The 14,754-nt window shown below is 42.1% G+C and overlaps 1 protein-coding gene across 1 annotated transcript in view; it reads left to right on the top strand.

Annotated features, from left to right (window-relative positions):
* Positions 1 to 12,924, top strand: part of LOC141106391 (membrane-spanning 4-domains subfamily A member 4D-like) — a 28,079-nt gene extending 15,155 nt beyond the window's left edge. Inside the window, exons 6-7 of the mRNA XM_073597141.1 lie at positions 2,204 to 2,323; positions 12,706 to 12,924. Coding sequence (XP_073453242.1) covers positions 2,204 to 2,323; positions 12,706 to 12,843 — 258 coding nt within the window. The 3' untranslated portion in view covers positions 12,844 to 12,924. The remainder of the gene's footprint in view (positions 1 to 2,203; positions 2,324 to 12,705) is intronic.
* The last annotated feature ends 1,830 nt before the right edge of the window (positions 12,925 to 14,754 follow it).

Below are 14,754 nucleotides of genomic sequence, written 5' to 3'. Positions count from 1 at the left end.
ACTGGTTTTCAGTCTGCATGTCTGAAAATATATTTGTTAGACATGTGCACAGCCAAAAAATTCGTTCATTTTCGTTTTCGTTTCATTACTTTATTTTATTTTATCGTTTTTCAGGTCATTCGTTATGATCGCAATTCGTAAATTCGTTCATTTGTGAATTCGTACATTCGTAAAATCGTACATTGTAAATTAAAAAGTTCGGAAATTTGTAAATTCGAAATTTGAAAATCCAAAAACCCGAAAATTCGAAAATCTGAAATAGTAACTAACTATTAAATTATAGGCATTGTAATTTCCTTTCAAATTTGACTGTCAATGAACGTAAGAAATACGAATTTATCCGAAGTTACGAATTATCCAAAACGAATGCTGCATCTAAACTAATGGAACAGAACAAATTAATAACAAATAATAATAATAAAACGTTTTTATTATTATTATTATTGTTATTTATTATTAATTCATTACGTTCCATTCGTTTGGATGCGGCATTCGTTATTTCGGATCATTCATAACTTCGGATAAATTTGTATGTGTTATGTTCACTAACAGCCAAATTTGAAAGGAAATTACAATACCTATAATTTAATAGTTACTAGTAATAGTTAAGTTATTATTAGTCAATTATTATTTCAGATTTACGAATTTACGAATTTTACAAATTTACGAATTCACTAATTTACTAATGTATGAATGTACGAATTTACGAATGTACAATTTTTTTTCGAATTTACGAATATTCGTTAAACGGGTTTTCATTCATTCGGATATTTCCGAATTAACAAATTTGTCGAAATTCGTTAAAAAACTAATTCAGAACGAAACGAATTGCACATGCCTAATATTTGTTACATAGCGCAGTCCTGGGTTTGATATATGCTAAAATCCTAATTTTTTATTTATACTTTTATCTTTAACTTACCGTTCATGGTATTTTCCCACGAGTGATAGATAATAGTAATTAGAAGGGGTTCCCTGAGACCGGAACTATTTCAAGGGGTCTTCTCTGGTAAAATGGTTGAGAAAGCCCTGCTGTAGACAGACATCAGGGTTACCATACAGCAAACATTTTCACAAAATATATACACTTTAGGATCCTGCAGAGGATTGATCAGACAAAACAGGCAATAAAACTACAGTAAAACCTTGGATTGCGAGCATAATTCGTTCCAGAAACATGCTTGTAATCCAAAGCACTTGTATATCAAAGCAAATTTCCCCATAAGAAATAATGGAAACTGAAATGATTCGTTCCACAACCATTTATTCATAGGTCCTTCAGTTTATAGTCCATATAAAAAGATTATAGCAATGTGACCAGGTTGTGTAACCACAAAATGTCCATCCACAAATGGAAGCCTCCACAAGGGGATTGGAAGCAAAACCCAGCAGGAGCTACAGAGTATAAAAGAGAAGAGAGGCGCCTCTAATGCCGTGTACACACGAGCGGACTTTTCGGCCGGACTGGCCCGACGGACCGAATCCGGCGGACAATCCGACCATGTGTGGGCTTCATCGGACCTTCAGCGGACTGTTTCTGTCAAAAATCTGACGGACTTTAGATTTGGAACATGTTTCAAATCTTTACGTTGGAACTCCGCCGGACCCAGTTCCCATTGAGAAAATCGCTTGTCTGTATGCTAGTCCAACATACGAAAACCAACTCTAGGGCAGCTATTGGCTACTGGCTATGAACTTCCTTATTTTAGTCCGGTCGTACATCATCACGTACGAATCTGTCGGACTTTGGTGTGATCGTGTGTAGGCAAGTCTGTTCGTTCGAAAGTCCGTCGGAAGTCCGTCAAAAGTCCGTCGAAAGTCCGTCAGAAAGACTGTCGGACCTTTGTTGCCGAAAAGTCCGCCCGTGTGTACAATATGTAGCAATATGTTGCTAAATGTTGTACCTTCATTAAATGTAACCATATTGCTACATTTAGAGGCGCCTCTCTTCTCTTTTATTCTCAGTTGTGACGTGACGCTACTTGTATATCAAGACATTGCTTGTATATCAAGTCAAGATTTATTAAAAAAAAAATGTTGCTTGTCTTGCAAAACGCTCTTAAACCAAGTTACTCTCAATCCAAGGTTTTACTGTATTGACCAAGTCATGATACTGAAGCGATTAAAATGTAAACTGTGATATTAAGGTCAAGTAGTCCCTTGTTTATTGATTTTCTTTAATCCAAGTCCATTTATTTGACAGGTTGGTGGCATTGTTGTGCATTCTCTGACTCTGGTCAACAACCTGCTAATCCTCTGTGTGTCCATATCTCTTGGTGTTTATGGGTGCCTCTCCCTAGGCGATGTTCCAAGTATTCAACAGGTAAGAGAGAGTCAAAAGTCATGCTGTGTCATTGAGCTACATCCTGTGCATGCTGTTAGCTACTTTTAGCTAAGAAGGGGGTAAAGAAGGGAAGCGCCACCTGAGTGCAGTATTAGTATGTACTTTTAATGACACATCATATAGTAACACTTACAGGAATGACATAGATAAAAAGCTCATCTGTGGGTAGGCGGTCCGCGATGGATTCCTCAAGCCCCAATCCAGATGGTGTTACAGCGGAGTAGAGCTGCGGATGGAAGCTATTCGGCCAGGGGTTCTTCCTGTGGCCATCAAGGAGAAGCTGGAGCCGGCGTGGAGCGCACGGGGGACTGGACTGCCAGTACTACAGCCATGGACTAAATGCCTGGCTAACCCATATATCCCTACTATTCTATGCATTTTTGTACGTGCACTTACAGTTACTGTTACCTTTAGCTACTTTTAGCTACCCTTGCTCTCAATCTTTAATGAAGCTCCATTTCTACAGAAGAAAAGCATTGTTAGTCGAACAGGAGTAAAGCACAAATGCCAAAACTCATAATAACCAGCTAACGTTTTATTTTAATGAAGGCAGACCAAGATATAATTCTAGATTGGTTGCCACTGATAGTGTACTTTGCTTTCTACATAGTTATGCTGGCCATACACTATACGAAAAATCGGCCCAAAAAAGTTCATATAGACACTTCGTTCGTTTTTCGGCAAGTTAATGGGCACAAATCGATAATCGTTTGTGACGTTTTTGTGGAAAGAAAAGGAACGGCAAGTTTGGAAAATTTCTGCCGAACGTGCGATAAATTGCAAGGTTAATGTGTTTCCCATCCGAACTGTCTGCACTAGGTATATGTAAAAAAAACAAACAAAAAATTATTTATTTATGTCCACTGAACGATTTATCGGTCATTACATGATGGCACGATCATTTGCAGTCACGGTCGAACGTTAGTTTTTTGAAAATGTGTTCGGCCGATTTTTTGTATAGTGTATGGCCAGCATTAGTCTGGTTGAAAAAAAGACACAAGTCCATCTAGTTCAGGGATATGCAATTAGCGGACCTCCAGCTGTTGCAAAACTAAAAGTCCCATCATGCCTCTGCCTCTGGGTGTCATGCTTGTGGCTGTCAGAGTCTTGCTATGCCTCATGGGACTTGTAGTTCTGCAACAGCTGGAGGTCTGCTAAGTGCATATGCCTGCATATCCCTGATCTAGTTCAACCAATAAAAAGGCAAAAAACCCCCAAAAAATACAATCCCATACTCCCATTATCCAGAGGACGGCAAAAAACGCCAGAAAAGCATGATCCAATTTGCTCCAACAGGGGCAAAAGAATCCTTCCTGATCCCCCGAAAGACAATCGGATATTCCCTGGATCAACTTTACCTATAAATATTGGAAACCACTGTTTGGCATTGCATGCTATTATTAAGCTTATGATCTACCAGAACACCCAGATTCTTCTCCATCATTGATTCCCCCAGTTGTACTGGTATGTAAGATGCATCCATAACTTTACATTTATCAACATTAAAGTGATTGTAAAGGCAGAAGGTTTTTTTTATCTTAATGCATTCAACGCATTCTGTGTGCAGCAGCCCCCCTCAGCCCCTCTAATACTTACCTGAGTCCCATCCCTATCCAAAGATGTTGCAGGACTGTCTCAGCTGCCAGGGACTTCCCTCCTCATTGGCTGAGACAGCAGTGCGGTCCAACCATTGACTCCCGCTGATGTCAAAGTCAGTCAGCCAATGAGGAGAGAAAGGGGGCAGGGCCCATGCTGCGGATCTGTGTCAGAATGGACACAGGGATCTGTGGCTCAGCTCGGGTGCCCCCATAGGGAGCTGCTTGCTGTGGGGGCACCCAACAGGAGGGAGGGGCCAGGAGCACCAAAGAGGGACCCGAGAAGAGGAGGATCTGGGCTGCTCTGTGCAAAACCAACTGCACAGAGCGGATAAGTATAACATGTTTGTTATTTTTAACTAAAAAAAAAATGAGACTTTACAATCACTTTAAGCTCATTCAATATGATATTAAAAGGAGTTAAGTTTAAACAGATTTAATTGAGTTGCTCTTTGCAGGGTAAACAATATATAGATTTGGATCAAATATCTTTTTTTTTTTTCATAAGTTCAGTTCATCATACGGTTTAAACCTCACGCTTTGGACATACCCTATATTACCAAAAGTACTGGGACGCCTGCCTTTACATGAACTTTAATGACATCTTATGCCCCGTACACACGGTCGGATTTTCCAATGGACAATGTCCGATCGGAGCGTGTTGCCGGAAATTCCGACCGTGTGTGGGCTCCATCGGACATTTTCCATCGGATTTTCCGACACACAAAGTTGGAGAGCAGGAGATAAAATTTTCCGACAACAAAATCCGATCGCGTCAATTCCGACTGTGTGTGGCCTGTTCCGACGCACAAAGTGCCACGCATGCTCAGAAGAAATTCCGACACGGGACAGCTCGTTCTGGTAAACTTAGCGTTCGCAATGGATACAGCACTTTCGTCACGCTGCAATGTTCAAAATGGTTTAATACAGCGCACTCTCTTCTTCTTTATAATGTGACAAGAATTAAGTTGTTTTGCTGCTCATATTCACACACACTTCTCACAAACTTTTATTTGTGTTTTTTTAGTGGGATTCCCTAAATATATTGTTATTAGTTGTCACATCTGACAGTTTTATATTCTTTTTTTTTTTTTTTTTTTGGATTTTAAGCCTTTTTTTTTCTTTAATGTTTGGATTTTTTCCAAGGCTGATCTTTGTTCAATGTTATTTTTATTTTTACTCCAGAATATTTTTGTGTGTGTTTTGTGTGTCAAGTTACCCCAACACCATTGATATCTTTTATTATTTAATCTCCAGGAGATTGTTTGTTGTTGGTGTCCCTTGTTCATTTCACATTGTATATTTGAAATGTACCTGAATCCTCACAAACCAACTGTCATTTTTGAAGTAAAACACATAGGAGAGTATAATTCAAAACAAAAATCCTTTATTAAGGGATCAGAACCAAACAAAGAGGAAGGCAACACTGGATCAACAGGAGAAATTAGCGAAGCCTGGGACCCCCACGGCAGACATCAATTCTTCAACATCAAAATTGGTGGCCTGAGGAGTCCATATGTAAGGGAGGGCAGTCTGGTCCAGAATTCGCAGAGATCCGGATAGCATCAAAATTGGTGGCCTGAGGAGTCCATATGTAAGGGAGGGCAGTCTGGTCCAGAATTCGCAGAGATCCGGATAGCAGCAGATGACATCTGTGTCCCCAGGCTGTGGTACCACAAGAGGCTGCATTTTTTGGCCGACCAGACTGGATCCAGGGCAATCACTGTCTGGTCTTCCTTCCACGCTTCCTTCCGGGCTGTGGCTGTGCAGTTGGAGATGTGGCAGGAGGAGGAGGACTGGGAGGACCTGGAGGAGGAATGGGGGGACCTGGAGGAGGACTGGGAGGACCTGGAGGAGAGGGAGGACGAGGAGGAGGACCTGCAGGAGGAGGAGGAGGACCAACGCGAAGGTGTGTCTGAGGTGTAATTTGGCCCCTCATACCTTTCTCCAGAGCCTCCGATATGAGGGCCTCACACATGACTTTTTGGCCCTCCTCCATCCTCTGCATTTTATATGCTATGAAGGCAGCAATGTTCTCCTCCATGGTGTGTGGTGCTCCCAGGACCTCTGTAGCCCTCCAAAAGAATCCTATAGCAGCCTCCTCTAGGGTACTCCTCCTACTGCCACTTTCTGTTTTCAGGGGGGGTGGAGGGACCTGCAGATCAGCCAGCCGGCTCGGCCCGGCCACCTCCTGGCTGAGACTTCCCTGTGTATGAAAAGGGGACATGGTTTTAGTTTTTGCTTCATCAATCACAATCCTAAATTAGTACTCCCAACTAACATCTAGTTAACATCATTGATTGGACAAGCAGAAATATTTAGAGGAATGCTATACCTGGCTCAATCTGGGCTCCTCCACATGTGGCCTGGAAGGCCCAGGTTGGGCGTCAGAAGCCTCAGCCGGGGGGGAAGGAAGCGTGGAAGGAAGACTAGAGAGGGATGGCCTGGGTTCAGTCTGGCCTGCCAGAAAATGCAGCCTGTCGTAGTACAACATCCTGGGGACATAGATGTCATCTGCTGCTCCGGATCTCTGTGAATCCAGGACTTTCTTGCGCTCCCTTAGATATGTACTCCTCAGACCACCAATGAAAATCTTTAAATAGGTGATGTCTGCCATGGGGATCACCTGCTTCACAATTTCACACAATTGCTCCAGTGCTGCCTTCCTCTTTGCTTGGTTCTTGAAATGGGGGTGGGTAATCTCCTACAGACAGGGCAGCTCCCTTAGCATCTCTACGAATACTGACATGAAGTCATTATCTTTTACTAAGATATCCATGTTCACTGCAAGACACAACACAAGACAAAGCTTAATGTCAGACAAAACTCTCCTAATCTTGTTACAATATAGGCCTCAATCTAGAAGCAGTATAGGCACAAGTTTGTCTCTTACCTTCGTTCTTACGATCGGCGCGTCCAATGCTCCTTCCTCTGCTCACAGATCGTACGTAATACGCACGCGTGTTACGCTTTATACACACTGCGCATGCGTGTAACTCCGCCCGCCCCTGACGTTCTTTCTAGTCTATTCCCCGCCCCTTTTCGTTCGGCGCAGTGGGTGAAAAGCACATGGCGGAGTTACAGCAGGTGCATGCTAATTCTAGCAACGAGGAGGAGGAGGAGGAAAACCCGGATCCAGGCACGTCCCGATCCAGAAGGAGACGTTTTAAGGCCACAAATATGTCCTTTGGGGAGATGTTGGAGATGGTCGACATCATGAGGAAGTCCGACTATGACGGAAAATATGGGCCTTACCCACACCCCAACATCCGAAAGGCAAAAATCATTGCTAAAGTGATCAAAAGCCTACACAGGAATTTCGGGGTACGAAGATCTAAAGATCAGCTCAGGAAGCGGTGGTCGGACCTGAAGTTGAGAGAGCCAGAGCAGTACCGAAAGATCCGGAGAGTGCTGCAAAAAAGTAAGTAGTTGTGCTGTGTTCCTATTCTTTCTGTCTTTATTCCGTTCGTTCTGCTCCATATGCTTTTATTAATTGTAACGTTTAAAAGGGCAACTTTAATGTTCATGGGCCCATTATTCGTTCGTATCAAACATTTTTCTTTCGGCCTCTAGAACACCATTGTTTAGGCCATATGCATTTTCACACATTTTTTGGGGCCTACTTGGATGCCAAATATTTGTTTGTGTAGATGGGTTTGTTACTAGAATGAAATGCAAACTAGATTGTGTGTAAGGAGAGGACACTGAGCAGCTATTTTCACATCTGGATACTGGAGCACTAGTGTGGGACCCCAGAACACCATTTTTATTAGGGGGGGCACACAGGTGCTCCAGTGTATACTATAGGGGGGGGCTACATCTGTGAAGCTTGTACTAAACAGGTAAAGTATTGCAGCTTGACAAAGGGCAATAAAAAAAATACATCTTGGAACTCGGCTAAAATAGACAATTGTACCCCACTTCCAAGCAATGTTTCCTATTTATAGTTCTGCCATCAAATATCTGTGTGCTAATTATACCATTTTTGTTTTATATAGGGGAGAAAAGACTCGGAGGACACCCCTCATCCCAGGAGAACACAGACCCCCCACCTATGGAAGAAGGTGAAATACCACCAACACAAGAAGAAGAGCAGGAGGAAGAAGAAGATGTGGTGGAGATTGGCACCACAACAGGTGAGTGTCTGCGACCACAGGCTCAGGTAAAAGAGATGGATAGTGGCAGATTTTTGAGACCTTTTTTTTTGTTCTTTATCTCTTTTTAGGTGATCGTGATGTGAGGGATAGAGAACGCTTTACTTCTGAAAGTGCCCAGATCCTGATCGGGGAGATCATGGGGTGTAATCTCGAATTGCACAACATACAGCAACAAATCAGTGATGTTATTAAAAAAAATAATAACATCATTGATGTTTTGGGGCAAATTTAAACCCCACAAAATCACTGGTTTTATTGTGGTCCAATCTTCTAAAATTTTTTTCAATGTTTTGAAAAGCCAAATTTGGAGGATGCACACAGTGTGCCAACATGTGCTATCTGCCATCACGGGAGATCAATGGACGTGCAACCCCTTCCTCAATTATAAAGTCGCGGTGAGGAAGGGCTTGCTCCCCCAAAACACGTCCCTTGATCCCCCCTGATGGCAGATAGCACATGTTGACATTCGTAAATTGGTGTGCATCTTCCAAATTTGGCTTTTCCAGGGGTGATTTCTCCCCATCTGAACGCTATATCAAACCCAGTTCCTAAATACTGATGTCTGATATAGCCTTCAGGTTTTACCTAATGTGAACTTTGTAAGTTCAAGTTTTTTGGCTTTCTTGTTGGTTTTACACAGGCCTGTTTTATCTGAAATGGATATTTCGAGTTTTGATAATGCTACTGCAAAAATTGTTATACAACAAACATGTTGGTTTGTTTTAAAAACCTTTGGTAAATGCACATGTGATTGTGCAGGTATAAAAAAGTGGCTTACTCAAGAATGTGTGGATTATTGTCTCAACACTACAACACTTTTGGGGTGATGTAATTGCTGTTTTATGCAAAAATGGGGGTTATTTCCTAAGGGCAAATACACTTTGCACTACAAGTGCAGGTTCAGGTTCAGTGCAGTTGCAAGTGCACTTGTAGTGAAATGTGTTTTTGCATTTAGGAAGTACCAGCCAACACTGTTTTTTATAAGGTTACCCAATCCTGACATTTTCTGCACTCAACACATTTCTGTCAGGGTCAGCTAAAACAAACACAAGCAGTAAATGTCCACAAAGAATTTATTTTGGTTGTTTTTTATTTGAAAAAGGTTTCACAGATTGTCTGGCATATTGATAGCCCCCCTACCCGCAAAGAACTCCAGGTATCGTAACCGAACATCACAACACTCAGGGAGGGCAAGCCAGGACGGCCACTTTCAAGCGCCGTCAGTGTTGATGGATTTGGGATTCCGGCCTCAGGCCCAACTGAGCCAGCATAGTTGGCTGAATGTTTTCTTAAAAAATTATGGAGAACACAGCAGGCAAGTATTATATGGTTCAGTTTATACTCCGCCATATGGATGGGTATCAGAAATAATCGGAACCGGCTGGCCAGGATTCCAAATGTGTTCTCCACCACTCTTCGGGCTCTGGCCAGCCGGTAATTAAAAACCCTCTGTTCCGGGGTGAGGGTCCTCATCGGAAATGGCCGCATCAGGTGGTCCCCCAGCACAAACGCTTCATCAGCAACGAACACAAATGGGAGACCTTCAACATTGTCCTCTGGAGGTGGCAAGTCCAAACTGCCATTCTGGAGACGCCTGTAGAACTCCGTCTGGGCGATGACTCCACCATCAGACATCCGGCCATTCTTCCCCACGTCCACATACAGGAACTCGTAATTAGCCGACACCATCGCCAACATCACTATACTATTAAACCCCTTGTAATTATAATAGTACGACCCCGAGTTGGGTGGTGGGACTATGTGGACGTGTTTCCCATCAATTGCCCCTCCGCAGTTAGGAAAGTCCCACCGCTGGGCAAAGTGGGAGGCCACAGTCTGCCATTCCTGTGGCGTTGAAGGAAACTGTTGAGGAAAAAACAATAAACATTACTATTTTTTCACAGAAACATGGCAAGCAGATTAGACACAAACATTATGGGGCAACCTCCAGATAGCATTTATTAAGGGGAATTTAACAACAACAAATTATAAGGTACACCTATCATATTCCCCCTCCCCCCCTCTCATGGGCCATTTCTAACATTATAGGGGGGGGGGAACTCTTGGACAGGTAACCCTCTTCACTTCATTGAGAGATGAATGCCTAAATAATGGGTGTTACTTGGAACAGCCCCTCCTTAGTTACACTATTGGCAGACCACTGGACAGGTAAGAAGTGTCATAATACAAAGATATAAATACACACTGTACACATTTGAGCACATTTGAACATTCTGCTATTACCTATCAAGATAATAATAGGATACAAAAACTTTAAACAGTACCATTGGAAAGTATACAGGCAGGCCCTTGCACTACATGCTTTGGGGAATTCATCCATACATCTGACCAGTAAAGAGGTGGGTATAGTGTGTATGGGTTTGGCAAAGTCAGCAGATAGATGATTGAGGATAGAGAATTGGGATCAGCTGACTTAGCAGTTGGGGGAGGGAGGGTTACTAAAAATTTTTTGGGGACACCACAAAAAAAAGCCTCTGGCACTCTGCCTGAATTTAAAACAAAAATAACATTACCAAACATTTTAGGGGGTGTTTGGGGTAAAGCACTACTATGGAGCTGATAAAATACATTGTTAAGTGACTACATGAGGTGAATATAGGGCAGGAGACACCATGCTGGGGAGGTTATTGAAGGGCAAATATGTATGAAGGACATAAAATAATAATTACATAAAAATCCAGCATGCATGAGGACAAAGGGGACATTCACAGCATATTACAATCATGGTAATTAGGGAATGAGGAAAGAAATACAATATATTAACAAACATTCAATACAATAAAATGTGATATAAAAGAATAAAAATCTTACCTTCATATACTCCTTCTGCAGGACCTGTATGATGGCAGAACAGGTCTCTGGGATAATGTTACCCAGAGCCTGGGGGGAGATGCCTGTCGAGAACTTTAAGTCCTGCAGACTTCTCCCTGTGGCCAAATACCGCAAGGTAGCGACCAACCTCTGCTCCGGAGTGATGGCTTGCCTCATGCAGGTATCCTGCCTGCTGATATAGGGGGTCAGCGAAGCCAACAGACGGTGAAACACGGGGTCCGTCATCCTGAGAAAGTTCCTGAAATCATCAGGATTATTCTCACGGATCTCACGGAGCAAAGGCATATGAGAGAACTGCTCACGCTGAAGCAACCAATTCTTAGTCCATGAACTCCTCCCCACCCTGTTCATGGACTGGACTTGTGTCAAGGTCAGGACCCCAACACCAAGCCCCCGCACAGCACGAACTCTACGAGGAGTACGCATACAAAACATGGCTAGAAAATGGTCGGCTGCTCAGAACGAAGTAACAGAACGCACTGAAGAACAGCAAGGCCTGTGAAGAGCGACCTGAAAACCAGTAACGAACGAACAAGAATACAATGACTACCTAAAGTCACGCGGAACTTGCTGCACGCACTGCAGAGCAGATACAAACCCACAAGCACAAACTGAACGGCAGAAAACGATCTGAAAACCACGAGTCTGAAAAAGCGCGAATCGTCTCTCACCAAACTTTTACTAACACGAGATTAGCAAAAGGAGCCCAAAGGGTGCCGCGCTTGGTTCTGAACCGGCCTTTTCTAGTCTCGTCGTACGTGGTGTACGTGACCGCGTGGTTGTCGATCGGAAATTCCGACAACTTTGTGCGACCATGTGTAGGCAAAACAAGTTTGAGCCAACATCCGTCGGAAAAAATCCTAGGATTTTGTTGTCGGAAAGTCCGAACAAAGTCCGACCGTGTTTACGGGGCATTAGTCCGTAGGGTTCAATATTGAATTGGCCCACCCTTTGCAGCAATAACAGCTTCAACTCTTCTGGGAAGGCTGTCCACAAGGTTTAGGAGTGTGTCTATGGGAATGTTTGACCATTCTTCCAGAAGTGCATTTGTGAGGTCAGGCATTGATGTGGACGAGAAGGCCTGGCTCGCAGTCTTCGCTCTAATTTATCCCAAAGGTGTTCTATCGGGTTGAGGTCAGGACTCTGTGCAGGCCAGTCAAGTTCCTCCACCCCAAACTCGCTCATCTAAGTCTTTATGGATTTGTGCACTGGTGCGCAGTCATGTTGGAACAGGAAGGGGCCATCCCCAAACTGTTCCCACAAAGTTGGGAGCATGAAATTGCCCAAAATGTCTTGTTATGCTGACGCCTTAAGAGTTCCCTTCACTGGAACCAAGGGGCCAAGCCCAACCCCTGAAAAACAACCCCACACCATAATCCCCCCTCCACCAAATGATTTGGACCAGTATCCAATGATTTAGATACTATCTACAGTATATTAAATTATCATTTAATATAACACAAAATTGACAAAAGGACAGCGAAGCTAAATCTGCTTGCTTTCAGATCCTTAATCTGATTGAAGCTTTATATGAATATAAACAGAGAAGAAAGTGAGGGGGAGGAGTCACTACTCTTATCATTTGTTGCTGGAGCTATTGAGCTCTATAAACAGGCTGTTTCAGCAACTCAGGCAAGACTAATCTGGAAAATGTGAAAAGGAGCCAAGAGCCCCACCTGCTGAATGAAATGAGAATTATATAGAAGTTCATTTTATTAGTGCAAAGCTCAGTAACTTGGTGTTCTCTTCATTATAGGTGTTCCTGTTACACAATGGCGCCATGGTTCCAGTTTCAGTCGCAGCCACCACATCACCACCTCTGACACAATATCCGATTCCTAACTTCGTCCAAGGGCATGTCAATAATCAGCCAACAATCACACAAAGTCCTTGAAAGTCCTGGGTGGAACTGCCTAGCTTTTTGCTCACATAAACATGAAATAAAGGAACATTGTTCTTTCCTTTACACATTTTATTTTGCACTCTTGTCTGCTCTTTGACCTCTATAAAAGGTTATTATGGAAATATGTGCAGAGAGTAAAAAGTGCAGCGTTTTGCAGCTTTAAATGTTTCTGCTTCAAAAAAACATGAACCTTACTTGTATATTTCTTTAATAAAACAATTTTAAAAACAGAAAATTAAAAAAAATGTAAAGAAAACAAAAAAAAGAAAAAAAAGAAAAGAAAGGGAAATAAAATACATGAAAAGCAAGTATAAAGAAAAGAAAATAGTCATTCATTATTCTAGTGACTGGATTGAATAGGACTCAATGATTTGGTTTGATATGATCATATGATCACTTTCCAGGTAAGGGATGGTATAAAAAAAAAAAAAAAAAAAAAAAAAAAGTAAAATTGCTTCATTGTACATTCGTTTTGTGTGAATGGGGGCAAAAGCTACTGTTATTAAGCTATTTTCTCACCGCATTGAATGTTTTTAGTCATACAGAAAAGAGTGGAAAATAATGTATTATGGCTGCTAGATGGAGGTAACAATCATAATAAAGAAGTATTCACTATTTTTTATGATCATCATCTAGTGGCCATAATGTGGTATTTCCATAGCCTATTAGATCAGGGTGTGCACCCCAAAGCTCAATCACACATGCCTTTCTCTGCAGCCTCAGCTGCACTGGACAGTGAATAAATGGGAAGTTCTCTGTGCTGAGCAACTTCCTGTTCATCGCAAACTGAAGCATAGTAAACACAGATTACTATGCTTCAGTTATGAATGAACATAGTGAGTGTGTTCATTTAGAAAAGGAAGGAGCCAGTAAATGACATATTGATTAGCCCTTCCCCTGTTCTCCATCCTGGATCATCCCCCTCAGCAGCCAAGGGGAGAGGAGAGACACCAGCGGCACTCAAGGGGGGGGGGGTGGTTAACACAGGGGGTAGCCAAGGCAGTAGGGGGAATCAGAGGGATTACCATGTGCCCAGGCCCAGCTGACACACCCCCTGTGAATGCCTATGGGTATTTTCACTCTATTCTGTATGAAGAACATTTGACCTGGAGAAAAAAATTGCCTAATAAAATTTGTATTTGCACAAAACAAATGTACATGTTTCAAAGGTCAAATAGCTCTAAAAAGATCTTTTTACCCCTAAGTATATGTAATCCCAAGCACTTAAACCTCATGTAATGTATAATATGCTTAAACTAAACTCCAGGTATGTTCTTAATTACATTCTTACATTGGTCCGGCTCAGACCAATGTAAGTATGCACATTTCATGCCTAAGGTACCGCTGTGGAAGTTGACAATCATTGTAGTAGTCTGAGCTACTACAGTGATTATCCTCTGAATCTTATTTCAAGTGGCTGCTCTACTGAACACTGACCAGAATGGGTAACTTGATCAACACTGATTGGAAGATGTGGAGAGGAGGTGCTCCATGCAATGACATGCAGCCAATCATCTGTGAATCTAGTGATAGTGCAGTGTGAGTGTAGTTTGACCATTCATTTTTACTTTAGTGTCAGTTTATTTTTTTAGGGCAGGTTTCATGCAGTATATTTCAGTGTGTTACTGCACGTTTAACACAGTATATTTGAGTGCATTACTGCATGTTTAACGCAGTATATTTGTAATACAGTATGAAAAAAGCTATAATAGCCAAACCAAGTTAACTTTGTGCAATAGTGCATGGGTATATAATTTAGAATTAGTTTACTTTGGATGTTGTTTTCCAAAATTCAATATAGTAGGGAAGCAATGTACCATAATTTAAAGTATAACTAAAGGCAAACTTTTTTAGTTATGGGTAGAGTGGAAATGGATCAGAACACTTATTGGGTTTTTATTG

Source organism: Aquarana catesbeiana, linkage group LG08 (assembly GCF_042186555.1).
Source record: "Aquarana catesbeiana isolate 2022-GZ linkage group LG08, ASM4218655v1, whole genome shotgun sequence".
Taxonomy (NCBI): domain Eukaryota; kingdom Metazoa; phylum Chordata; class Amphibia; order Anura; family Ranidae; genus Aquarana; species Aquarana catesbeiana.
This window is presented reverse-complemented; position numbering and strand designations above follow the sequence as displayed.